We start from the raw sequence: 27,243 nt of genomic DNA, 5'->3' as shown, positions 1-27,243 counted from the left end.
AATGGTAAGGGTTGATAAAGCTAGCTCAAAGAGATTCCGGGAAGATGTGTTTGCTTTCAGGGCACCACAATCAGTAAGTCAGATTTGAGATAGTTGGGGTCATCCATCTCTAGTGGCAATCTTGGGGTCTAGTGATGCCTGGGCAAGGGAGGGAAAAGTCTCAGGGATGCCCATGGCTGCCAGAGAAGGGGTATGAGAATCGGTGACGGATGGTGAATAATGCTTCATCTTAAATGGATTAGTAAAATTCGAGAGCCTGAGAGAAGTGGAAGAAGGCGGAGGAGAGTGGGAGAACTTTAGGGTAGATAAGCAGGGGATTTGGTGAGCCTGGAGACCTCCTGTAGGTGAGCCGAAAGACTGGGACAAGATGAGAGGAGGAAGAGCACGGGGAGGAAGACATTAGCTGCATGGGTAGAGAGTCTGTAAAGAGTGGTTGAGAGGCCAAGGAATAGCGGGAGGTGGCTAGAAGGATGAAGTAGAAGAAAGAGTAGTGAGGCGTGCATGGATGGATGAGGACGCAGAGAGGAACGAGTGTAGGGGGGTACGTTGTCAATGTAAGGCTGCCGGAAAGTGGTGGGCCTACAGTGACCAACGAGTCCTGGTGTAAAGTACACTTTCAAATTACATGGCCTGGGGCGAAGAAAAGAGGCAACGTGCAAAGTAGTATTTTAAATCACAGGGCCTGCCGCAAACACATTTAGAAGCATCGCACAATGAGTACATCCAGGGGACTACCCAGAAGGACCATGAGCGCAGATCAAGTAGTGCACATGCAATGGAGATGTACACTGACAATGCAGTCTGTTGCAGATAAACTGGATGGAGAAGGGAATGGGCAGAAACTGGGGCCTTGGGCACTAGTTGGCCCTAACCGGACCAAATAGCTCTTGCACGTCGCTTGGACGCCCTTCACTGTGTCCATGGATGACAAGGAGGGCAGGTAGTGTGTAGATGGCACATGACCAGATCGGCCAATCAGAGGCCACCTGGATTGCAATACCTGCCAACCAAGCGGCAGAGAGATAGGCAGGGGCTCGGGCATGTAAGGTGAGAGGAAGGGGGCCTCTTGGAGAGCTACAGCCCCGGGATGGGCGACTAAAAAAGGGCACCACGTTTCCTTTTATCCCAACACTCAAGAAAGCCGTCGGTTCATCAAGCACGCACTAGTCCAGCACGTGGGACCATAGGTTAGAGAACGCGTCTAGCACACACACACGTCATATCTAGATGGGATTAATTGAAGGATAACAAGCCCGCGCCTGGATGAAACTTGAGTGTTGGCGTGTGCCACACTTGGAATTGTGAACACCAGCCAGCGCAGCATCCTGATGGGGTTGCGAATGTTAGCATGCCCACACCTGGACAGATTTCAGGACGCTAGCTTGCGCCACATTTGGACGGGACTGTGAATTGTTGGCTTGCCCACACCCAGATAGAATTCTGGACATTGGCCCGCGCCGCATCCGTATAGAGTTATGGGGACCAGCTGGTGCCACACTGGGACAGAACTGCAATGCTAGCATGCGAAAGGTCAGGTAATCCACTAACCAATATAAGCTCAAACTCTGCATACTTATCTCACTCAAACTCACACAACCATCTCTCGCACAAGCCGCACGGACTTCACAACACTGCAACACAAACTGGACCAACAGCACACGCGGTCTATCACAGACCGATACCAGCACCAAAGCTCAGCATCTGGTGTATACCGAGTTGAAGCTGCCAACAGAACACCACTCCTCTCACTATCCTACTCCCGCTTCACCTTACTAACCCATCCCACCTTTATCATTTACAGATCCGCCAGAGCGCCTGCGGACCAATTCCGTTGGTGACGGTGCGCGGTACAAATACCTTTAACATTTAACATGCGTGAGGAAATGGGTCTCTCATTCGTGTGGCTGTGACGTGTAACTCGCTTTAATAATTGTTGTCTGTGCGTTTGGGACGCTGCATTTAAATCGAAATACAATTTCCACTGAGAATCCCTGCTGTGGTATTACCTGGTCATTAAAAAAGAGGGCCCTGCCTGATGGGTCTAAGAAAGGCACTGCGGCCTGCGCGGGAAGACGCCGCCACTGATCCCTACGCGTGGAGTCCGCCTCAGCGGGCGGGGGAGGGGGGCTAAGTGTTATGAGGCAGCGCTTCTTTCTGCTCGTGTAAGCAAAGCAGGAGCAACCGTTTATCTCCCTTTGCCGCTCTGCTGGGAACAGAGCAACGCCTGACTCAGCTCCAGTCCCCGCACATAGCATTCTTGCGAAAATCATAACACACGCTGTGGAGGAGGGGAGGCCTCCGTGCACCCCACCCACGGCGCGTCGCGCAGTGTGTGTAGGACTGGAAGGTGGGGGGGGGGGGCGGATGATGTAACGAGCCGCGGCCAAGTAGCCACCAACGCCCCCCACCCCCACCACATTAGTGTTCCGAACAGCGTGGAATGAGGGGGCACGCCTTTGATATAAAGAACACACGGTCGCGCCCGGGTAAAGATCCATCGGGGTCCATTTCAAAATGATGTTTTGGGGCCCATTTCCCTTCAGCTGGGAACGCCCATTGGAGAGCGCTGCTGCATGATGCCTGGAGTGGGATGGAGACGTCTCCTTAAGAACATTCCAATGGATAATGTCACTGGTTTTATCACAGAGGCTGCACAACCTGAGCCCCACCATAAATGTCCCAATCTCCAATTAGATTTACTCCCCCAACACCTCAGGGCTGGAAGCAGGGTAACACACGTCTGTGGTAAGTTACCACCTTTTAAAAGAAGCCTGACTTTTGGCCAGCAAGTAAACATTTAAAGTGACACTGCCTTTAGTTTGTGAAGACTGGTGGTTCCTCGGGGAACATGCGCACACCATAAGCCCCACCCCCAAGCTTCATTCAGTGACAATATCTTCAATTAAGCAATGCAAAAGGGATAGGGGTGAGTAGCTGCAGATTATAGCGGGACTAGTGTATTGGGTTCTGCACTACAGAACAAAGAAAGGTGGCCAGGGAGGTGCTGAAACCCTAAATTACCATATACGGAAGTGATTATGGTTTTGTTGCCAGTGTCACAGGGCCAAAGGCCGTTCTGAAACTTTTCAATTAAAAAGACTAAGGCCCTCACACCTGGCCTGCACCTAGACACGGCTATGACTTGTTATATGGAGAACAATGGGGAGAAAGGAAGGAAGTTGGAGCTGTTTTTGCAAGGATAGGGTTGCTGAGGGCTGGCGTTTTAGTGAAGGGGGCACTATGAGGGGAAGACGAGTGGGGAGGTATAATTAGAAAGGGCAGGGAGGCCAGGGCAGAAGGGGCATAGGAATATGCAAGGCAAGTTCTGAGTTGAAGAAGGGATGCTCGGAGTTCATACTAGGGATGAGGGCTCAAGGGTGTCACCCAGCCAGGTAGGAAAAATTAGCAGAAAGGGGCGGCCTTTGGCATAGCACCCAAGAAACCGTGCACTATTTTCAAGGCACAAACCAACGTCCGTTTATACCAAGATGGACTTGGGACAAGCAGTCAGTGGTATTATTTTGTGTCTTCCCAGCGTGAGTGCATTTGGGTGTCGTCTCCATAAAGTTGGAATTGCAGTTGATTTGACTCAATAAGTTGGGTTAGTGGACAGTCATGGGGGGCGCACACATTTGAGTCTGGCGTTTTTGGGGCATGCATGCTCAGCAGAAACTAAAACCTTTAGCAACCACCTTCACTGTTCCTTTTTGAGTTCGCTTCTACATCTCTCCATTTCGCGTGATAGGCTCTTTGAAGGTAATCGCATCACTTGGACTCCAGCTGAGCAGGCACGCTGTAAAGCGATGTGTACGATCGGTTTTAAAGCCCCTTTCTAGCTCCTGCTCCTGCTCCTGCGTGGAGGACTGACTGCAGCGAGAGCCTCCCCTGCTTGAGAGGTGCATTTTGTGCAAGCGGCACAAGCAGAAAAACGCATATTCGCCATTGCATCATGATTCTGTTATGTTCTTCATAACAGGCCGGACGGAACCTTGAAGGCCAAAACAAACTATTTTTGGGATCCATGAATCATCCTGGCTTTAATATCTGCCCACTTTTAATTTTTGACTCAAATTGTGCACATTTATTTTTCACACGAACACAACTACTGCTGGACCAATCGGGTCATCAACTTCACCCCCAGCAGCAGATCCCAGATCACGTGCAAAGGCAGGTGGGCGGGTCCACAAAACTACTGTTGTGCATTCGATTGTCAGGGCTTTCCATCCTTCCCTCGAGTTTCTTTAGGCGGTTTATAACCGGATGAGTATTGATGTTCAGTAATATAATGCAAGTGGCCTTGTACAGCACACTTGTGCCATTATTGGGGCCCCTGTGTGTAGCTCTATAAGAATGGGGGCTGGTGGGACAGTGGAAGAGGCAGATGGAAAACCTGTGGTGCAGATGAGTCCCAGTCTGAAGAACCTGGTTCCTGTGCGTCATTCTGATTGGTGTGTGTTCGGCGGTGAAACATGGGAGTGTATTACTCACAGGGAAGAGCCACATATCTGATGGACTGCAGTGCTTTAGCTCTGCTTAGCTGCTAATGCATGACAAGTGTGATGGGGCTAAAGAGGAGAGCTTAGTCATGATTCGGTTAGTGTTGACCTGGCTAGGCCTGTGGCGGGGGTTGTACATGCTAACGGTTGTATGATACAAGAACGTTTGCTTCATAGAAAGGGCTGCTTGAAATTTGAGGGCATAAGTCACCCTTTTCCCATTCCTTAGTGTGCTGGTTATAGCAGGGCGAGGGATGCCTCCATCCTTACCCCGGCATGAACAGATGCTGTGCTCAGAGACCTGCTGGGCATTTTGGCAGTCGGGCCAGGGCAAGGCGTTTATGAGGTGTTTGTCATGCGCTAGCATTCCATCCGCCCTCAATAGCCACAACTCACCAAGTTTTGTGGCACCCCAGGACTTGGTATCAGTGTGATGCTGCAACCCTGCAGGAGGTTATTCACAATGAATTGAGGAGCAGTGATGATAGAAGGTGGCATGAGGCGCCCTCAAAAGTGCAGCACCTTGGCCTAAGGTGGGGGGGGGGGGGGGGTTGCAGCTGGAGGAAGGTGAAGAAAAGCATGCTGGCAGTGACAGAGGAAGGGATTTTGGTGAGGGGGCATTCCAATAACACTGAAATATGGAGTTTACAGCTTTTCTGGCCTCTTACTAGGCAAAGGTCTCTGGACGATTTCCTTACAAAGCTCTGTGCCACAGATAAAGGATGGAACCAGTGCACAAACCGCCATGCTTTATTCAGCCATATGTTAAGGGCGGTCCCACACAGGGGAGGGAGGGGCTGTAATGGATTACCATATGCACAAGGTGTGAGCTGTTCGCCCCAAAGGGGTTTCCTGCAGCCAGAAAGGTACAGCCGCACGCTAACTCCTACTTACACTACAGAGAGTCTGCCTTCCTGGAGGAGGTGGAAGCTGGATTGAATTGTGCCATTGCATTTAGAGGGCTGGGCCCTCTTTATCCATCGGGCAGATAGGGGGTCTTCGAGGATGTCGATGCCCTCCCATGTCTGAAACCCGATTTGCCAGGTTTTCTCAGAGTTGTTTTGTTACCTCCCTTTCCACCATCTTGCTTACAAACGGAAGATTGGAAATTGGCGACCGTTGAATGGATTTGAAAGGTTGCATTTGGTGGTTTCAGCTTGTTACACAGGCATACTTGGAAGGGTCTGGGTACGATGTGTGTTCATGGCAGATAGTTGCAGGGCAAGTGCGCCAATGAACTTCATAGCTTCTACAGCTGCACCAGGTTCCCTTAGTACCTTCCTCGCTGTTGCTGCTTTATCTGTGGGGATGATTGATTTAAGGGACAGCGTGGGCGCCAGGGCTGATAGCGGGATAATTTGTATGGCAACATCTCTGGGACAATTTTATATCACATTGAAACCTTGCTGGTAGGGGAAAGTAGGTCTGGGGTCACTGTATCTTTCTTGTAAAGGAATGGTTTCGCCATTAGCATCCGTGTAGTCCCTTATGTGGTTGCTAATTAACATTATGACCCTAGACAGCGTGATGACCCTGTCAGGAATGCACCGCCATTGGAGGTTGCCCAGAGCGATGCCAGAGGTTAAGATTAATTCTAATCCTTCCAGCCATCACCTCTTTTGTTTAGCTTAGTCACAGTGAGTTTGACGGGTATGCCCAGAAGTGGGTTCTGTGTCTTTTGGGGCTAGAGAACCAAGCTACTCCTCACTGACTAGGCCCAATGAGGCTGGGATAAGTACAGGGATGCTTGTGGTCTCGTGCAGAAGGGATGTGACCAAGCAGTTTGGGTTGGACTGTCCCTTTTGAGGTGGGACCACGCCTTATTTGCATATGGTCTTTTCCCCTTTAGTAGTGGCTTTGCAGGCAAAGAAAGATGGTCTGGAGGGTTGCCCAGAGCAATGCCAGAACTAAGATTAATTCTAAACCTTCCAGCCATCATCTCTTTTGTTTTGCTTAGTAACGACACCACCACCCGTGCTAACTTGGGTGGTGGGCTGTTACCAACAGGGTTTGCCCGCTGCCTGGGGTCATATCACCTCAGCGGAATTCTGCTGGAGCGATGGTTGAATGGTTGATTTTTCTTTTGTCACCGAGTGAGAGTCTCTTGTGCAGCCACTGGCGTCACTCAGGACTTGTAATGTGTATTTTTGTTTTCAACTTGTGAGAGACAGCCTTGTGTGCTCTGACACAAACTCCATGCCCAGAACTACTTTCATCACCGCTTTCGGTGAGGCATGTTTCCCTCAGCTCGCCTGACATTAAGGAAACAGGAAGCAATGTCACTGAAGACAATGCTACCCGCAGTTGATGGATCTCAGAGTGTGTAACAGATTTTTCTAATGAGTGATGAATCCTGGATGAAGGGCTGCAATGTGTCGGAAACCTTTGCAGTCTTATGGTGTGATGACGATGATGGCTATCAGTGTTACGATTTTTGTTAGGTTTCCTGTTGACGCATTGGATTTCTGTGTCCTATGTCAGAAAGCCGGTTTCAGACCGCAGTCAGTCGAGGCAGTCAGACGAGATAATTAACAATGGCCCTTATGCAGGGCTGGTGGAACCTACCGCCATTGCCAGGCCCACCAGTGCTAAGGCGTGTACCACCTGGCTTGAGACTGTGCCGAAGAGCGAGGAGGAAACACACAAACAGGCCACAATAGCATGATAACGCAGCTCGGAGATTTTTGGAGGAAACTATGGTAAGAGAGGTGCATGCTCAAGGGCACAGGGGCAGATCATGGGAAGACTAATGAGCGGCGCGTGGAAATCAGGAAGGGATGGGTGCAGTACGCCGAGGCAGCGTTGAGGCTCAGGCAAGAGTGAAGCCGCAGGACCAGGACAGCAGAGGGAGACGAAGACGGCTAAGGACTGCGAGTTGCGCCATGTGGAGGCATGGAGAGGGAAGACATAGGTATGACTGGCCACAAGAAGGCAGACATTCTAGCCACTCCCAGAGAAAACTACCCAGAATTCCTGCATCATGAATGGTTGGGCCATCCAACATTGCATACAGGGTGCCAACGGTCGATGAGCACGGCCTTGGCAACTCAGTGGATACGGAGGATCCTTCTCAGGAATTTGATGCAGCGACTTTATGTGGCAGCACGACATCTGGCGTTTCTTCTGAGTTTGGAACCTATGGCCTTGTGTGGTAGGCTGCAGGGCTCCTACCTAAAGCCAAGGGTGTGCTTGTTGCTGATTATGCACTATAAGTGTACTTACTGTCATGTTAATGAGTTGAACATTTCGGCGTGTGTTCTGTAGCAAGAAGTAATTTTCCAATTCAGGTAAATTGTGTACCGACAGTCTTGGTACACAGGGGGCATGGAGCTTCCATAGCAACACCGCTGATCGCTGACTGAGTTACTCACCTTTACGACAAAAAGCATAGTTTTGGAGGCTATGCCTTTGCTCTGAAGTCAATATGCCTCTGGACTGCAACATGGACCTTTCCGCTTCGGTTTATCTAGACACGCTTTTCTTTGGTTTTAATGAAAAATAAAAGTACTGGAAGTTTATGGTGAACATATGGAGATATGCGCCTATGCGGGACTGTACTGACATTAATGGCACATGGTCTGGATGACATGGCTTCACGACAACAGCTCAGGAGTTCAAATCCAAAGCTTCTTTTGCAGGGCTCTAGTGAAAGCTTTTCTCCGGGGCTGTGGCTTAACATTGTAACAGGTTCTTATAGGGCTTGGGCCAAAAGAACTGGTAAAGCTCCTCACTGATATGTTGTGCGCCTGCCGACTGTTTATATGTAAGGAATCTCCTTTAGACTTGAGAAATATGGGAATACATGGAGGGAGTAGTGGTTTATATTTAAAACATAGTTAGACTCACAGTCTCAAATGACTTCCTTTCCCGTATGACCCTCACCATGCATGGCCCAGACCGGTACCCCCACCTGCCTTGAATCCCTCCCATTGCTATGCATTCACCAATCATCAAATATTCACCAATCCTCAAATGTGTTATGTGATGTTATGTTATGTTATTGAGATTCCTCCCGGCACCAATGCCATTTTCACAGTCTATGGGGGAGCTGAAAAAGAAGGGAGGCTGGGGAGAGTTAGTTAGGGGGACGGAGAGTGATAGCGCAAGAGAGCTTTATGCTGTGCTGTTGGTAGCTTCAGAAAGGAAAAACTGGCCACTGTGTGTTGGGTTTGCTTCTGCATGGTATGGGTTAGTTGTCGTTTTGGTGTGTGGGTCTATATGAGATTGTTTTGTGTGTCGGTCGCGTAGTGCTGGGGATTATGTGTGTTGGGTTGAGTGAGATTATGGAAGGATGGTGGTGCAATTTGCTGTGTGATTTCCAGTTTGTGCTGTGGTAGGGGTATGTGTGTGTTGCATTTGGTGGTTAAACAGCAAGTTTGTAGGAGCGTTTAAGGTTTTTAGTAGGGTTAATTCAAAGTTGCATTGTTTTGATTAGGATGAAATCCTTATTTTGTTTTTTGTTGATAAAAATGCTTTCCTTTCGTTGGGCCATTCCAGTTCATTTTCATTCGATTTGGTTTTAGAATTGTTTGTGGCAGCTTTCCCATTTTCGCAGTCAGGTTTTTTTCTCAGTAGCACTTCCTGTTTAGTCATGTGAGTTAAAGAGCCAGGTTTTAAGTCGTTTTCTGAATTTAAGGTGTGATTCTGTTGGTCGCAGCTCCTTGGGGGTTGAGTTTGAAAGTTTCGCTGACGTGCAAGAGAACCCTGATCCGCCATATTTCCTTTTCACATATTGCTTTGGTTCGAGGCGTATGCCATTGCTGGATCCGAGTGTTCGTTTTGGTCTGTAGATTGCAATTTTTTCCTATATGAATTCCTCTCCCTGGCCGTCTGTTGCTCTGTGTGCTATGAAAAGGGTCTGTGCATGGCTCAAATAACTCAATACCCCGTACACCCCACTAGCTGGGGATTCAATCCATACTCGGGTCTCCCCACCTTCATTGGCACCCCGCCCTGCAAATGCCTACACCAAACAAAAACATTTTCCCCAAAGCATGGATCACTGTAAAATATTTGCCACTTAGAGAATGCAAGGGGTCACCATTTCATCAAAATCTTCCATCAAACAAAACATTTTCCCCAAAACATGGATCACTGAAAAATATTTGCCACTTAGAGAATGCAAGGGGTCACCATTTCATCAAAATCTTCCCTCAAACAAAACATTTTCCCCAAAACATGGATCACTGAAAAATATTTCCCAGCCGTACAGATAACCCGCCACTTTCACTCGCTACAAACGGGCCAATACTCTGAATAGAAAAAGAATTAGGAGTACAAATACTCTCAACAAAATAAAGGCCACAAAAAAGCCTGCCCCTGCTCTCTGCAGGTATATTTGCTTAGTGATACCAGCAGAGCAGTGGCACAGGAAGGAGGGCTAATATTAGCTTCCGAGCTTAAGAGGGTGTTTAAACTGAAAAGAAAACATTTTTGCGCATGCCCAGCACGCCCTTCAGTGCCAAGAATAAAAATCCCTCCATCGCTGCCTGGCACAGGTGTCTGCATGTCACTCAGACCAGCAAGTCCCAATGTTTCTGATATCCTCAGAATTCCACCAACCTCTGCATACCCCAAGACTCAGATACCACCAGGCGTCGGCTTCCATTCTCTGTAATCTAACACTATTTATTTAGCGCAAGCCAAGGCCGAAAAGGCATCTCGGCGCTGACCATCAAATAAGAAAAAAGCCAGAGAAGCACAGATGGTCCGGGATCTCCCTCAGGAAAGCCGGAAGGGAGTTCCATAATGTCAGGGCTAATACCGAGAAGGAGCGCCCTCCAGCTCAGACTTCATAAAAACGAGGCACTTCCAGCAGGTTGGCAGAAGATGACCGCAGAGACCATGTGGGGAGATGGCTTGTCAGACCGAAGGCCCAGTGTGGAAAAAAGAAGGATGTGTAATACAGAGTGCCTTCAACTTTATCCGGCTTTTATCAGGAAGCCAATGAAGTTTGGCCAGGAAAAGAGCATGGGAGGACCGATTCGAAGCATTCAGTGTCAAGCGCGCAGTGGCATTGCATTTTGCAGGATTTGGAGTCGATGGACCAGGAATTCTGGCAGATGCCGTTGCAGTAGTTTAGCACACCCACAATCGAAACTGGCCACTTTCGCGCAGAGCTGCGGCAGCACAAACAGCAACACTTTTCGGGAAGTCTCAATTTGCAGAAACCCAAGCTACAAACTGCTGCAATCTTCCCTTCTCTGCCTTCAGACGGAAGGAGTTTAACCCCTAAACTCTTAACCGAGGTACCAGGGGTGGGACGAGAATCGGGCCAGAAGTCAGCATGCCAGACAGAGTGAGCGTAAGGGGGGGGGGGATCCATCATCATAATCTCAATGATGCAAACAATAAGCTGCAAACAATTTTGGGACATTGAACAGTCGATCTCAGCTAGGCAAGATTTTAATTTGGCAGGAGGATCTGATACCAGGGCATTTAGTTTGAAAATGAGTTGTGCGTCGACGGCGTATGTATAAAAACGTATGCCAGACGCCTCAGTTAAATTTGCTAGTGGACGCAGGTCTAAATTAAAAAGCTGATGCCCCCAACTAAGAATGCATACACCCTCAGACCACAGTGGCCTGCATGCCCCCAATCCTTAAATGCCGCTAGCCATTGTTTCTCCCCAGTCTCAAATGCCCTCCTGCATGTGTGGCCCTTACTCTGCACAGCCCTCAGGTCCTGCAGCCATGTGTGTAAACCATTCAAGAGTCTCAGCGGTCCCGCCTCCTCGGGTACTCCAAAGGCTCTGCCTTCTACTCAGCCCTGCAGTCCCTAAATCCTTACACTGCTCCAGCCTCAAGCATTCCCTCAAATGTTCACATTGCCCCCTGAAACCCCCCCAAAACCCAATGCTGGGCCCTCATCCGCCGCACCTAAAAAAGATATCCTGTTCCAAACATTCCATTTGCTGAAAAACCGTATCCCCTCCCCTTTGCACTCTTGCACTATTACGACACCCTCCAAGCTGCCTGACGCAATCTCAAACCAGCCAGTCACATACCACAGCTTCCACGATTCCCAGAAGATGCATTTATGGCACACTCAGCCAGATGGCATGCCAGGGGAGAACCCCCTGCCATACACTGTTGCAGATTCCAGAGGAACTCACCTGTAGGGCTTTTCCCTGGAGGAGTTGACTCCGCCAAACGAGTGGCTTCTATTGATGGACGTGGAGAGAATCCGGCGCTGAGGCCTGACCGAGAGAGACATCGTGGAGTGTGTCCTGGGGGAGCTCCCTGAGAAGAAACAAAAAAGAAGGATAAGCCCAGGCAGCCTCGGGCACAGAACAGCCTGTGCCTATAGAGGCACAGTCATTCCACCCCTCCCCGTGTCCCGTAGGGGTCGGAAAAGGTGATCCCAGAAAGAACACAATCACATCGCGAGATCCAGCAGGCTAAGCGCTACACTGATGGCTTATGATCACTTCACACTGTGACATAGTGAAGGGGCCATGTTTGTGTGCAAGTTGGTAAAAATACAGAGTAACATTTAATATGCCTCTCACGTGTACAAATTAGCAGAATGCACAGAATCCTGTGGCCAGCATTGAATACCATCAGAAACCAAAGAAGGGTGCGTGAGCATGCAGTGCAAACATTTTGAAACAAGTGCAATGCCCTTCTCTGCCCGCAAAAGGGAGGGAGGCCGAAGCACACTTCCTACTTCCCACCAATGCACGCAGCCCGGCGCCCCTCGCATGGGATGGGCAGTGGTGCACAACTGGATTACCACTAAATACGTACATGGGTTTCCCAGTGTATCCATTGATGCCAAACAGAGGCCGCACAATCTACTTGGCCACATGTATTGGCAAGGAGATCTTATGAAGGGCAAGTACCGTTTGCATGTTAGAAACTTATTTGACATTTAATGCAAACACATTTTGCAGCCCCGAAGTGATACAAAAACCAGCAAATAAACGGAACTGAAATAATTTTACTTTTGAATGGATTCTGTAGTTGTTGTTATGCGGGTCTTTGTTTAGTCACCCACCTTGCATACTTGGGAGGTCTCCTGGCCTTGCTAGCTCTTGGCCGTGCAACTCTTTCTCACTGACGGTATTGACTGCATTCCCTGCACCTCCCACCAACCCCTGTCTTCTTTACTTTTCGTCTTACATCACTTGATTTCTCACCTGTCTGGATATGGTCTAATTGTATCCAGGAACCACAGACGGCTCCTTTCACATAAGCACTGCTGTAACAGCGCCACGATGCCCCCTGCCCGATTTGTGCAGTTTATAAATTCAAATAAATAAAAAATGTACTCTAGGCTCACTTTTCAATGCAGTGCCACAGCCGTCTTCATTGTGCCGCTTTTTTTGTCTTCGTCCCTTTTTTCTGGGGTGGACTAACTTTTTTTGGCCAAGATGGTTTTGGAAAAGAGAAAATGACGTGAAATAGCAGTACGTGATTAGGACTGCGCATAATGTGGGTGCCAACGGTTCCAGCCCTCCACCCTGCGAGGGGGCGAATGCCACCCCAGCTTCACCATGGTGCGCTCTTGGCAATGGAGGCACAGACCTGAACACACACGTACAAGGCACATTTTCTCCTAACAAGTAGCAAATAGCATGCAGTTACCGCAGGGTGTGTTGTGCACGCACATTTCCTTTGTCTATAACAATTGGTAGGATTCGCAATGGTTTTGGATAGAGGAACGTACTTTAACAAAAAAAAAAAAGATTTTTCATTCATGTAAACACGCATGTTTTTTTGGGGAGGGATTTTTCCGGCTCCCTCAGCAGGCTGGGTGCGTTTCAGGAAGAAAGATCATTTCCTCCTCATAAGCAAGGCTCATTGTGATGGGGCTCTGCGCTGAGGGACCCCGCCCCACCCTAGCAAGGCCCTCAACTGAGGAGAAAGATAACGACGCAGTTCCAAACAGAGGCGCACACTGCCCCACCAAAAACACCACTGCATAGCTTCCAAACATTTCCTTCCCTCTGAATCGCCAGTCTACGGGTAATCTAATGACACATGCTGCCTTCACGGGTGGGGTCATACGACGTGACAGGGGTCCAACTCAGCACGACACATTGCCTTCATATGCCGGTACACTATCAGCTATCTTCAATGATACTCTCATCAATGCCATAAACTCTATAGCCCCACTTGAAAGCAAGAAGGGAAAAAAAATATTTCACTGCAACTCTTGGTTCTCCAAACCCTCCGAGCTCAAAAGCGCCAGTCGCTTAAAAACTGGCAAACGGATCCGAGTGATCTAAATAAGAGCCTCTTCAAACAAATAGCCCTCCAATATAAAAAATCCATTTTAGCAGCAAAATCCAACTCCTTCAATGATAGGATCTCAAAGGCCAACTCCCAAGCTAAAGAACTATTCACAATCTTTAATAAATTAGTCACTCCTCCGGCTACCGCTGATGAGATAACTAAATACAAAGCCTGGTGTGCCAGCATTTAGTCCGCCATGCTCAACAAAATAAAACTCCTCCAGAACAAAATCCAAAACCACTGCAAAGCCCTCCCAAACCAAAAAACCAACCGCCTCACACAAGACAAGCGTAGTAATCTCAATCACGCTCAATTCTCCTTCAGAAACATCACTGAACCTGAGACCTTAATCTCATCAAAAACCTCAAACCATCCCTCTGCAAAGCAGACATTTGCCCTCCCAAAATCATCTAGGAATGCGCCAATGACCTAGCACCCCTGATTACTGCCTCGATTAACTAATCTTTCCAAACAGGAACTGTCCCAAACAATCTCATGGAACCCTGGGTGCGGCCACTTCTAAAAAAAAAAAAAAGCCACACTTGACCCAGCGCAACCCAACAACTATAGACCGATAACGACAGTCCCGTTCCTCCTAAAAATCCTGGACAAAGCAGCTCACATCCAGATCCAATCATACATAGAAGCTAACGCCATACTAGCCAAAAGAAAATCTGGCTTCCGTGTCGGGCATGGAACAGAATCCGCCTTATTAGACCTAAAAAATCAAATCTAACAGATCATGGACAAAGGCAAACCTGCCTTGCTCCTCCTCCTCAATCTATCAGCTGCTTTTGACCTGGTAGATCACCAAACACTCACCACCCACCTCACCCATGAAGCCCATTTCTCTAATCAAGCAGCATCCTGGATCACTTCCTTCCTTGAAGGAAGAGCCATGAAGGTCTACTCCGACACAGCTAACGCAGATCCTACCACTATAAACTGCGGTGTCCCCCAAGGATCTTGTACAGCCCCAACCCTCTATAACCTCTTCACAAAACCCCTCTTCGACCTACTTGACTCCATGGGTGTTGCATAAAAAAATATGCAGATGACACTCAAGTACTTTTACCCCTATCTGGATTCTATCACCAAGACGCCACAGCCCTTCACAACATCTATGCCACTATCCAAGCTTGGATGGCAATCAATGGCCTCTGTCTTAATGGGGAGAAGACTGAAATTCTCATCCTGGGCCAGACAAACACATTATCAAAACTAAGCCCCTGATACAACAACTTCAACATAGACAACTCAACCATCTCCGTATCATCCTCTGTCAAGACTCTAAGTGTTCACATTGATGCAAATCTATCGATGAACAAACAAGTCAGAGCCATACCCTCTGCATCAGCATTCAGCACCAAACTCATCAATGCCAATAAACCCTACTTATCCAGCCCCAGCAGCTTGGCCATAGCTAGAGCAACTATAGGAGCCAAACTCGATTATTGCAACGCCCTCCTAGTTGGCACCTCCGCCAAACACATTCACAGACTACAAACCACACAAAATAATGCCCTCAAAGCCGCCATGAGCATCCCTAGAAGAGACCATATAGGCCACGCCAGACGTGAAGCACGGTGGCTCCATGTCTAAGACCGTATTACTATGAAAATCCTCACCATCACTCACAGGTGCATCAACAAAACCGCTCCAGCATACCTATCTGAAGCAATATCAAGGACCACATCCACTCGCCCCACCAGAGCTCAGTACACCAACCAGCTACACATACCACGCATAAAGAGAGCCACAGCGGGAGGTCTAGGCTTCTCCTATATTGCACCAAAACTCTGGAATTCACTCCCTGCCACCCTTAGAGCTGAAACTTCCATCTCTGTCTTCCGCAACAACCTCAATGCCACTCTCCTCAACTAGCAAGTGGAGGACTGCCTCCTCTACTTCTGCTATGTATATTGTAATATAACACAAATGTAATATAACTATATTGTAACCTGTATATGTACTTCTAAGGACTATGTAACTATATTGCAACCTGTATATATATTGCTAATGACCATGTAACTAAGTAACTAAGCTTTGTACTGTAACAAGTGCCACGATGTCCTCGGGCTGTTGTGCGCTATATAAATACGAATAAAACAAAACTAACAAATAAGGTTGATACTGCCATCATATGCCAGTTATCGGTACGGTCCACATATGGTAAACACAGGCCCACGTGACCTGATGACGCTCCTGAGCTGTATGGAGGAATTGGCAGATGAACCGCTCACCTGGCCCCAGAGCCCCACGAAGATGATTGGCGGGATCCCAATAAATGACCAGCTCTGAAAATAATGCTGAAAGACAGATGGGCTAATGAATGACACGGGTGGCCTTTTCCCAACCCCCATATCATTAAAGTCAGGCAAATCAGACCTTCCAGGATTGTGCGGCATGAAATGGCAAATTTTGCAGCATGAAATGGCAAATTCTGCGGCACAAACCTTTATTTATTGCAGCATTTTTGCAGGACATTTTGTATTAATTGGAGGGAGTAAGATTGCCACATTGCAGGAAATAGGCAGAGTGCAAGGCTACAAGAGAGCCAGGGTATCATTATTATGTATCTTTTGTATTAATTTAATAGTAAGAGTCCCAGATGTCTCTGGCTTGGCAGAACAGTGTTTGATTTGGCTACATTTCTGGTTTAATGTTCATGCCTATTTAATAGTATAAACTAAATTGATCATTATCAATTGTAATGCTGAAAATATTCCCCTTCTATGTTCTCCAATCCCCCAAACACCCACACACCTCTCTCGCCAACACACATCTCACCAACTCTCCATCACAAATTACATTCCTTAACCTCTCAATCTGTCATACAAATACTCACATGCTATGTCACACTGTCAAGTCACAATTTGCACTGCCCAGCTCCTGCCACACTCCAAATCATACTCCCAACTGACACCTTACACTCTACAATTCCTCCCGCAATATACAGTCCTTCATTCCTTTGTGCTGCTTCTGCATCTTGCATCCTTTCTCCCATTCTATCGCACTCTTCCCTTACCCTTTTTCCCAGTCTGCAGCTCACTGCCTCTTTCTGGCCAACTGCTTCCTCTCTGCTTTCTGGCTCACTGACCACACGCTCCCTCTACTTTCTGTACCTCTGCTCGCTCTCAGACTTATGGCCCACCGCATCACTGCTTCCTCTGCTCTCTTGTGCAGCGCTTCCTCCTCTGACCCACTGCTCTCCCTCTGCTTTCTTGCCTATCACTTCACATCTCACCCATCACTCTCCCTCTCTCTCATTGTGTAACCATTTTTTTAAATTTTTTTAAATGTAGATTTTGTCCCAGTTCCTCAAATAATGGGGCATTTAAAAAAAAGAACAGAGGATATGCTATTTCCAGACAACCCATTTTTGGAAATGAGCAGGTCACCCTATTCTCAAAAGTGACCGGCGCATTTCCACAGGCTTGAGCTGCAGCACAAATTGTGCACTGGCCAGCTGCCTTGAATGGTGTTCTGGGTTGTTGACCGTAGTCAATTTTGCTGCAAATTGATTTGCACTTCAGCCAAACAACCCAAAATGTACCTTTCACCACCACCCCATCCCCTCCCCTACTTAACTGCTTGGTCGCTGCTGCTTCCCCTGCAACTCTGCGGTGCCAGATCCGTCCCTCTAACGCGTGTCGGATCCGACTCCGCAGGGTCCCTTTTTCATCATTTTCTTTTTTTCTGTCCCCGCCTCCAATTTTAAGGAAAAAGGGGAAAACCCTTCTGCAACCACCTACACCAAAAATACTGAACATGGGGAGCGGGTGACACCCCCCCAACAAATGTTCAGTATTTATAAAAATCAAACGAATAGTAGTGCACGAAATAGGTCAAATTGTAACATTCCATAGATTTTTGTCATCAAAATGGGCAGTACTTTGAATAGAATTGCTCTCCCGACAGTGTTCTGCAAGCTCCCAGCGCCTTTCACAGGGACAGGCCCTCCAGGTGCCTGTCGCTGTAAAATGCGACCCAAAAAATGCATTTTTATCCTGTTTGACGAACAGAAATGCAAGCGACACGGCAGCGGTTCATACCTTTAAAGAAATGCATGACAGGGTCAGGAAAGACCCTGTCATGCAGTGGCAGCCCCACATCCCGTGCGCGTAGGGTTGCTTACAATTTCTGCACATTTATAAGTGCATCTTGTTTGGAAATGAGGGATGCACTTTTAAATTGACAGTAACGCCACTTTATATGATCAAGGAGGTGAAAAAGGCCATATGAATGGGCGCACATATAAAATGTGCCCATTCATGTGTCCCTTGTGGATTGGGCTGCACTTTTTTGGGGCGCAAGTGATGAGATGTGTTAGCGCATTTCATTTCTTGTGTAAAAAAAAGTTGAGAACCTGGCACCCTGAGTATCATTTTTTTTTTAAACAGTAATTTTTGCAGATTACTTAAAATATATATATATATTTTTAAAGATGCTGTTTTTGCGCAAAACGGCAGTTTTTGTGACATTTTGCGCAAAACGGCAGTTTTCGTGGCATTTTGCAGGATCGCAAAATCGCTATAAGCTGGAGGGTCTGGCAAATGCCGTTTAAACAGCACTTGGCCCTCAGGTTACTTGAAACCCCCCAGGTGGTTAGAGTGGGGCACGGAACAGGATATACGTTTCAAGGCTGCTCTACCGCCCCGCCTCCTAACTGCACTAGGGTTTTCTGCCAGCATGTATTTTCATGCTGGCAGAAAGCCTCAGGACTCCTATGGAATTGGCTTGATTTTTGCACCTGCTATACGCAGACTTATTCCATAGGGAATCCGTTGTAAATGCTGAATGCAAAGCGTTATTTGCAGGCGGCATTTACATTTTTTTCCAAAACGGACCAAAAAAGTGAAGAATAAAGGCTGTTTTTTACTCTTCACATTTCCACTCCGTTTGGGAAAGGACAAACATTGCATGCAATGCGACCTTTTTGCACGTTTGTGCTTTTGGACACGCAGGCCCGGCTGAAGATGTGCGAGGGGGAGGGGGCCCCTGCTCAGAGCAAAACCAGCCAGATGCTCCCAAGTGGTACATGCACTGCAATGGCAACAAAGATACGGTTAATGGCCGCCAATTACCACGAGACGGCAAGCGTGCGGTGTCTTAAACATTAAATGCCCACTGAAGAGCTATACACCCTTCTTTGTCAGCAAGTGACTGAGGCTGTGGAGGAATCAGTGTTAGAAGGCTGAGGTGATAACACTTCTGTGTATCCCGTTAGAATTGACGGCCTGAAGGACTCGACTTGCGAAAAAGCAGCTTGTAATGCGAGTGCTGCTAAGTGCAAATTTTAAACCCCAAATGAAAATAGAAAAAGGAATATATTGCCGTGTTACAGTTCTGCTGAGTGGCAATATGGGTGTGGTTGCTGCCCTCCCACCGAACCATTTCATTTAAAAAAAAAGTTGAAAGGCCCTGACGCCGTCCTTGTGGACATGGGTCAGTTTCCTGCATTTTAGGAGTCCTGTAAAGTGACCCCCACCGGCACACGATTAGGGACAACAAACACTGCTCCTGTGTTTTTCCGTTCTCGCCCGCCCACAAACCCCGGACATTGCCGGTCACTTTCTTTTTTAGCATAATTCTGTCCACACGATGTGGAGAAAACCGGCCACCTCCCCTGAGATTTCAAAGACAGTACTCTGTCTTATTACGTTTCTTTTAAATCCACCATACAAGCCGGTTAGCAAGTGTGAATATGACCAGATCTTGGTTCAACCATACCCTCGCTCTGGGCTTGAGTCGTTGAACGGCTCTCTTTAACCAGAACATTCTTCGTCAGACATCCGAGTGTCAGGTGGTATGTCATGCAGGCCATCCACCTGCTTAAAATCAAGAGTGGAGTCCTTATTTTTCATTCTCTTTGCGCCCTGAGCACTGCAATAAAATCACAGGTGGTAGCGCTCATTTGTGCAGAGAGAGGAATTGAGGAGCAGGGATACCCAGTCGCTGTGTGAAGAGCGACCTGGAGGAATGCCCAGAGCCCCTCCAATACATTCTCCAGTCCCGCTCATGCAACATTAAGGCGGGAGTGTGTGCCACCATCCCAATCCAACGCCACTCTGTCTCTATTAAGAGGGGTAGCTGCTGCACAGTCTCTATAGTACATAGGGGTTTAGCAAGTCTGTCTTTATCCAGCCCACGGGCATATTCCTGGATATGGGTCCATTCATTCCACCCACCCCTCAGACCATCTAATAGTTTGGCCCCCAATAGTAGATATAAGAATCAATTCTACAGCCGGGGGTATGTGTACTGGTGCAGCCAGGCAGGCCACAGTCAATGCTCCATAGCCAGAAGTCCACTTCTTCCATGCGATGCGAGGAAGACAGGCAGCATTCCCCCAGTCCGAGCAGGGCCTCTGGCGCACGCTACGGAGCTGCATGCCTGACACACTACTCCCGCCTTTGACTGCCACCACGCAACACCCAATTAACAAATTCTACCAACAGGAGGCTAATAAGCAGCCACAGAACTGGGAACACGGGTTGTATACTAATTGACCTTTTCACAATTGACCTCAGGAGAATTTACCTAATTTGGAAGGTCAATTAGGACATATATGTGGGGGGGAAACCCCACGCAACCCCCACCTAATCCAAAACCCCCTGAAATCCCCCACCCAATCCCCTTACGTTATTTATAATCCAAAACCAACCCAATACATATATAAAATAACTAAAATAATATAAAGGTCAATTGTGCAGAAGGTAAATTAGGACCACTATAATTAGGTCAGTTGTGCAAAAGGTCAATTGTGAAAGGTCAATTTGGGTAATACGGAACATGCATTATTAGAGTAGGAAATAAAGTGGACAGAGAACTGAAGAGGGGAAATAGACAATCACAGAAAAGGAGGCAAGAGAGAAGGGGAAGAATGTTTTAGATTTGAGATTGGACACAGACAAAAGAGCACAGGACACTGCAGAGATGGTCACTGACCGGGAGCAATGACAGAGGAGAGAAGGAGCTAGAGAGGAATAGGGCTGGGTTGGCAAGCCAGTCTAGTCTAAGAGCCTGTTCAGGGGTGTGTTTCCCAGAGAATGGCCGAGACTAGACCAAGCAGAGGGGGCGACCATAAAGCTCCCTGGGATGCTGTCAACAGCCAAAACAAGAGAAAAGAGGAGACATTAGCCCAGATGGGTGACCCCTGTCTAGAGGGTAACACGATCATAGCCCATCACAAGCTCTAGGCAAAGGGGGAAGAGATACGTGCTGGTAGATGTGTGAAAGGTATTAGCACTTGATCGGGGTGCACAAGCCGTGGCTGTGGTGTGAAAATATCTCAGCCTGACGCGCACCCTAAAGCAAGAGGGGAGAAGTACTATATCTCAGCCTGACGCGCACCCTAAGGCAAGAGGGGAGAAGTACTATATCTCAGCCTGACGCGCACCCTAAGGCAAGAGGGGAGAAGTACTATATCTCAGCCTGACGCGCACCCTAAGGCAAGAGGGGAGAAGTACTCTGGTAGGTGAAGTCAAGAAGCGAGCATGGGTGCTATATCAGGGATGCCGATTCACCAAAATGCCTGGGGTAGTGCAAGTGACATTACACACCCGATAACATCACAAGAAGTGACGTCCCATGAATATTAACCTGCATGGCATCAGTTCCTCTTTAACCCTGGTGACATCACCAGAAGTAGCGTGCAAACATTAAAAAAAGTACATAAATGTACCATTTTTCAAATACCAAATAGGTACTAAAGCAGGCAAGAATATTTTAGATACCAATCACATTTTATCAAGGGTGCTGCCGTCATATACCATGGATGTTGACATGATAGGACAGGGTTACACACAATAGAATCAACATAGGCCGAGGCACTGCCATAGATCTGCCAGTTATAGCTGCATGTCGGGGTATTGTCATTATATGATACGTGGAGCCCCTACATTGCCACTGGCAGGGATATTAGAGTATCCAAAAATACAATAGATGCAAGTCACCAACAAGGCACAGGAGCATTAATAGTTTGACTCATGATAATGATTTATTTATATAGTGCTTTACCCAAAGCACTATACATAGCACATATTTAAATACAATTATCATGCCAACCGAAATTGGTACTCATTTATCAACCTCAGAAGAATAAAAGGCTGAGTAGTGGATTAGGTCCTGCAACCTGCTGATCACACAGATCGCAGCAGCGAGCGCTCAACCCACTGAGATATCTTACTGCTTTGCTATTAAAAATGCAATACCACTATAAGAAAACAGGTCAAAACTGGCTGCACAATCTACGATAAGACACGTAATAACACTTATCATGTTTCCTGTAGCCTGGATGATGCACAGTAAAACATGCCATGCCACAGTAAGACATACCTAGATGGGTTGCATCAAAAGGCCAATCTAACCACGTAATAACACCTATCATGCTTACTTTATCATAGAGGCCCAGAAAGATATACCATGCCACAATAAGAAAATTATAATTGTTCATTTATAATACGGTTAATACCAATAAGTGATTTCTGAGTGCGGGATCAGGATTCAAACCTGTGTTGTGCTGCGTTATCTAGCTTCCAAGACAAACACATAGCCCCTGAGCTATCCTTCCTTCCCGAAAGGCTAGACGGGCTGCACCCAAATGCCAGTCTAGCCAGGTAATTACACATATCATGATTGCTTTATCAGAGATACCCAGTACACAATGTCAAGCCACAGTAAGACATTGCAAGACTAGCTTTACCCAAATGCTAGTCTAGCCACATAATAACAAAAGGCTATAATAGCTGCACCCAAATGCCACGCTATACAGGAAATAACACTTATCAAGCTTACTTTATTATAGATTATGTGACGAATTGCAAGACGTTGTCACTACTTCCGAAGGGGGGGTGGTGCAGACGCTACCCATTAGTCCCCCCTGGGGGTGTTACTCAATGGGTGGATCTCATGGGAGGGGAAACCCCCTTTGGGACCAGTGATGACCATATCGGGACAATGCAGTAGCCCTGTCAATCACCTGACCCTAGACCCCTTCCCTACTATAACCCCACCTCCCTCTCCACCCCTACCCTCATATAACATGTACTTTTGTAGACCAGGAGAAGTAGAGCGTACTGAGACGAGGAAGATCTCTAGTGAGTTACAACATCATGCCTCACTCAGAACTGGGACGAGGAGGGGGCGCTGAGCAGGACAGAATATTTACCAGAACCACTTTGTGCATTCGAGTGGTTCTCAAGAGCCGAATAGAGAAGCTACGTTAAAAGTAAAGAAGGACTTGACAAAGTGTCAAGCCCTCCCTGGTAGAACCGCAAGAGCAAGCACGCACTGGAAGTGAATGTGGAAGCTGACCAGGATGCTGAGAACGGAAAGAGAGAGGGTCTGGGGCTGCTCCAGGATGCGAAGACCACATGGCCAGAAGGCGGGCAGAAACTCTGGGCATCCCTGAGACCCAGGGAGTGCACAGAGAAGGAACCGCACTGCCAGGAATGCCAAAAAGACTGCAGAGCCGCCGCAGAGTGAGAGGCTCCCGAATGCCACCGGAGCCTCGTGACAGAGCCCAGCTGCTCCAGAGGAGCCACCACTCGCGCAGACCACGCAGTAAGGTATGAGGGTGACCGGTGAGGTGCTGAAAGCCTAATGAGGTGGTGGCAGGAGCTGAGAGGCTAGGAAAGGAGGGTCTAGGACCATGCAACCGTGGGAGAAACAGTTGATTGGACATGGGCTCGTACTAAGGCTTGGCAGGAGCGTGAACCAGCCTACAAAGTGGAAAACTAAAGTCTCGGACCCGCACCCATATAAAAAGAACTGTGAAACTGACAGACACTACCTGCAATACTTGGCAGGCGAGTAAATCAAGTCTGTATGTGACACTACAGCTTGGGAGAGCATCCAGGCTGCTGTTCTTTGTTGCAGTGCCAGGTCTGCCCACCAGTTTGGAAACCCATCCAAGCTCCTTTTGTGTGTGCAAATTGTGTCTTGTGAACAGGAACCCAGTCTACCAATCGGGGTCAGAGACCCAGGGACAGAAAAGGAAACCGAGAAGGCCGAACGAGGGGATGGGATTTCCCTCAACAGTCTGAACCAGGCCAGGGAAGGGAGATATTCCTCAATTGGTCAAGTTTTGAAGATTCCAGAACTGTCTTTTGTCCAAGAGAAGAATACCACTCCCTTTGGACTGGAAAGACCAAACTTTTACTTTTTGTTTAAACTAAGATGGGTGGGACAGAGTTAGGATTCGGACATGTATTTTTTATATTTGTAAAGCGCACTAGCAGCCCAGAGGCATCGAGGCGCTGTTGCAAGAAAGTGTTTTAGTTACAAGGATACAGTGAGGCGCACAAACATTACAATGTAGAATGTAGAGGTTTACAAAGGATGTTTACTAGTTACCCATCATACAAACATATCATACAGTGCAATGAGGGTTCCCCTACAGAGAGTGAGTAGAGGTGTGATCTTTTACTTTCGAAATTCTGACACTAGTTATTTCAGTTGAGGCAGGGAAACCCCTCTTAGAGTTAGGGCGAGATAATCACCATTATCCCTCTGTGTCAGATCTTACTTCTGCACCCTCACTATGCCCAGCAAAAATATCATGCCACAGTAACAAATGACTTGACAGGCTGTACCAAAAATGCCAGTCTAGCCACTAGTACACATCATGCCTGCTTGATCATTGATGACCTTTGGGTATTAACTGCCCCACCATTCTCACATGCCCCCTCTCACTCCTAATCTCCTCCACCAACCCCCAAAATTAACCCCTCGGCCCAGTATTACCTCAATGTCCTTCTTCCTCGTCCCAGTACTTATGTATGAGGCAAGGGGCTTTATAGTATAGGCAAGTACTGGGTCAAGGAAGAGTGGGACTAGGAGTAATAAAGATTGCCGGTAACACAAGCATACACATTCACACACTACTTGCTCATTTACGCATGCACTCATTCACCATTCACTCATTCAAGCACGCACAGCCACCCAAACATCATGCACTCATTCACACACATTACATTTATTTATTTGTATTTATACAGCACACTAACAGCCCAGAGGCATCGAGGCGCTGTTACAGGAATTTGTAAGTAAGCTTGATTCAAGGGTTACATAGGAAAACAGTAAGGTCTCTTGGTTGCAAATACATTGGAAATAAAAGCAGTGATCATTGCTAGCACAAGTATATGACATAAAGGTAGCAATCGTTCTTAAATGGTGCTAGCATCCTGCCACAGTACGGCGTGATGTGCATGTAAGAGCCGGTACAGAGTCGAACAGTTAGACAAATAGCCTTGTTTTAATAGCTTTACGGAAGGCTTAATGAGAGTCAATCATCCTAAGGTATGTGGGAAGCGCATTCCAGTGTGATGTATACACACACGTACATTACCCAATACACACACAATCATTAACTTTTACATTTAAAAATACATTTCCTTACATACCAGAATCCGTTGCCCCTCCTCTGCAGGCATGCCTCTGGCTCCCATGCTCCAGCACACATGCAAGGAGCCAGTTCTGGTTCCTGTCATGCGCAGCAGAGCACAGGAGCCAGAGCCATCCAAGAAATGATTTACTGTTGAAATCTGAGCGCGCCCCCTCCCCACCCCCCCCCCAGGGTTCACAGGGGCAGTGCCAGGGGGGCGAACAGGGTTTGCCAGGGGTCATAGTTGCAACACCTAGCAACCCCCAAATTAGTTCCTGTGCTATATCACAGAGACCCTTAGGTTAACCCTTGCACCCTTTGGAGCAACCTCTAAAACTGCAACCCTGAAGTAACATGTTTAGTCCAAGTTCTCTTTATTGTTTTAGTTGGAAACCCTGAACGCTTCTGGCATGAATCCCCTATATCCTGACCAGGTTAATACATCTTGTTCAATGATACATTAATTTATTTATTTAATGTGATACAGTTTATAAATAAACTTTCGACATATTATAAATATATAATAAACAATCACAATCATAAATCATCAGGAAAATACATAATAGTAACATTAATGTCATTAATCTCTCGTGTGATCTGTTGATCCTACATCACATTATAGGCCCTTTCACCGTGGTGATCCTTAGATGTCGAAGGTCAAAAGCTAGCCCGGTCTTGTTTCACTAATACCAAGGCCCCTTTTTTGAAATTGTGGAAGTCAAGCCCTTCCATGACAATTCTACAAACCTTTTCATTTCACTTTTCCGTCCTGCCTCTTTTTTTCCCCCTGTGTGCCTGTGTGTCCCTCACAGTCCTGAGGCATTTATGATGTGCGTCATTAAAGTTCTTACAGCTCTGCCAAACATTACTTCTGACGGGCGCCCCTCCATTGAATTGCAATGTTCTCCAAGTAACCGCCACCGGGCTTGTGTCACCTACTACCCTCCGATCTGACGTAATGCAGGGTTTGCTCATCACCCAAACAATCGCCAAGCGTTCCTTGTCCGATTGTGAATATTTTTCTCTGTATCACTCATGCTACTACTGGGATCTAAAACTATATTTTGGGGTGTGTCTGGGCACGGCCTATGCTGGACAAGACTAGCACCCCTTGCCTACTGGACATGTATGCACCCGTATTAAGTAGGCCACGCAGAAACCACTGGAAATTCACTGCTTATTACTAGTGCATGTTGACATTTATTTGTCCAAATGAATTTCTGATCCTATTGGTTGAGAGTGTGAAGTGGTGGAGTAATAGAGGCGTGACTGTAGCGAGCAGCGTAGCATGCCATCCCCAAAAACCACCGCATATCTGATACATGTTAAGCCACTGGCATGACCATCTGGCCTTGTTGCAACGTTCATATCTCGCCCCTGCTCCTGTCAAGCACGCCCCTTCCGTGCCATGCAGCCGCGCTTGCGTTTCCTCATGTGCTCACTTTAAGCACTTCTTCTAGCAAGATACTGTGGAGGAGACCCCAAAGCTCAATCTTTTATATTGGAAAGGACCGAGATGTGTTGCAAAAGTTATATATCCAGAGGAGAGTTTCAGCTCCAAATGGCAACACAACTTGTTCTGTTCAAGTTTTGAGAATATGGTAGTTCTGTTCAGTGGGTGACCCATGTCGCTGATTCGGGGAGCAGGGTACCTTTGCCTCTGGATTTCTTGGTTAGGCAAGCAACACATATGCGGTACACACACAACATCTAAAACTTGTATAAGGTTGTGTACAGCCCTAATGCAGAAAGGCCTAGGGTTATCTTGTATATATGGCCGATGGTTTTAACACCGGGAAGGCTCACCATCCAGAAAAAGAGCACAGTTTTGCCAGGAGGCATGGTTTGAGTGGCTTCTGCATAAGGTGGGCGAGGGCCAAGCAGAGGCCACAGCGGTGAGGAACAAAGGAAGGAGGACAACCAGATGGTGTTGTAGACCATTTTAAAATGGGAAGGATTCTGCAAAGTACTTGTTGGCAGACAAGATTATATGAACTGAACAGAAGAGCAGACATGCCTCTTTGACCAAGACCCCATAGTTGAATGTTTCCCAGTTGCCAATACTTTGATTTGATCTGTATGCCCGTTTACGTGTGTGAAGGCAAGTTGCCATGAAAAG

At 47.4% G+C, this 27,243-nt stretch overlaps 1 protein-coding gene across 6 annotated transcripts in view; it reads right to left on the bottom strand.

Annotated features, from left to right (window-relative positions):
* RIPOR1 (RHO family interacting cell polarization regulator 1) overlaps nucleotides 1–27,243 on the bottom strand; it is a 713,696-nt gene that overhangs the window by 339,958 nt on the left and 346,495 nt on the right. For all 6 annotated transcript variants that reach the window (XM_069604490.1, XM_069604491.1, XM_069604493.1 and 3 more), the window contains one exon: nucleotides 11,611–11,737. In XM_069604490.1, coding sequence (XP_069460591.1) covers nucleotides 11,611–11,711 — 101 coding nt within the window. In that variant the 5' untranslated portion in view covers nucleotides 11,712–11,737. The remainder of the gene's footprint in view (nucleotides 1–11,610; nucleotides 11,738–27,243) is intronic.

This window comes from Ambystoma mexicanum, chromosome 1p (assembly GCF_040938575.1).
Source record: "Ambystoma mexicanum isolate Mex_15411 chromosome 1p, UKY_AmexF1_1, whole genome shotgun sequence".
In the NCBI taxonomy this organism is placed as follows: domain Eukaryota; kingdom Metazoa; phylum Chordata; class Amphibia; order Caudata; family Ambystomatidae; genus Ambystoma; species Ambystoma mexicanum.
This window is presented reverse-complemented; position numbering and strand designations above follow the sequence as displayed.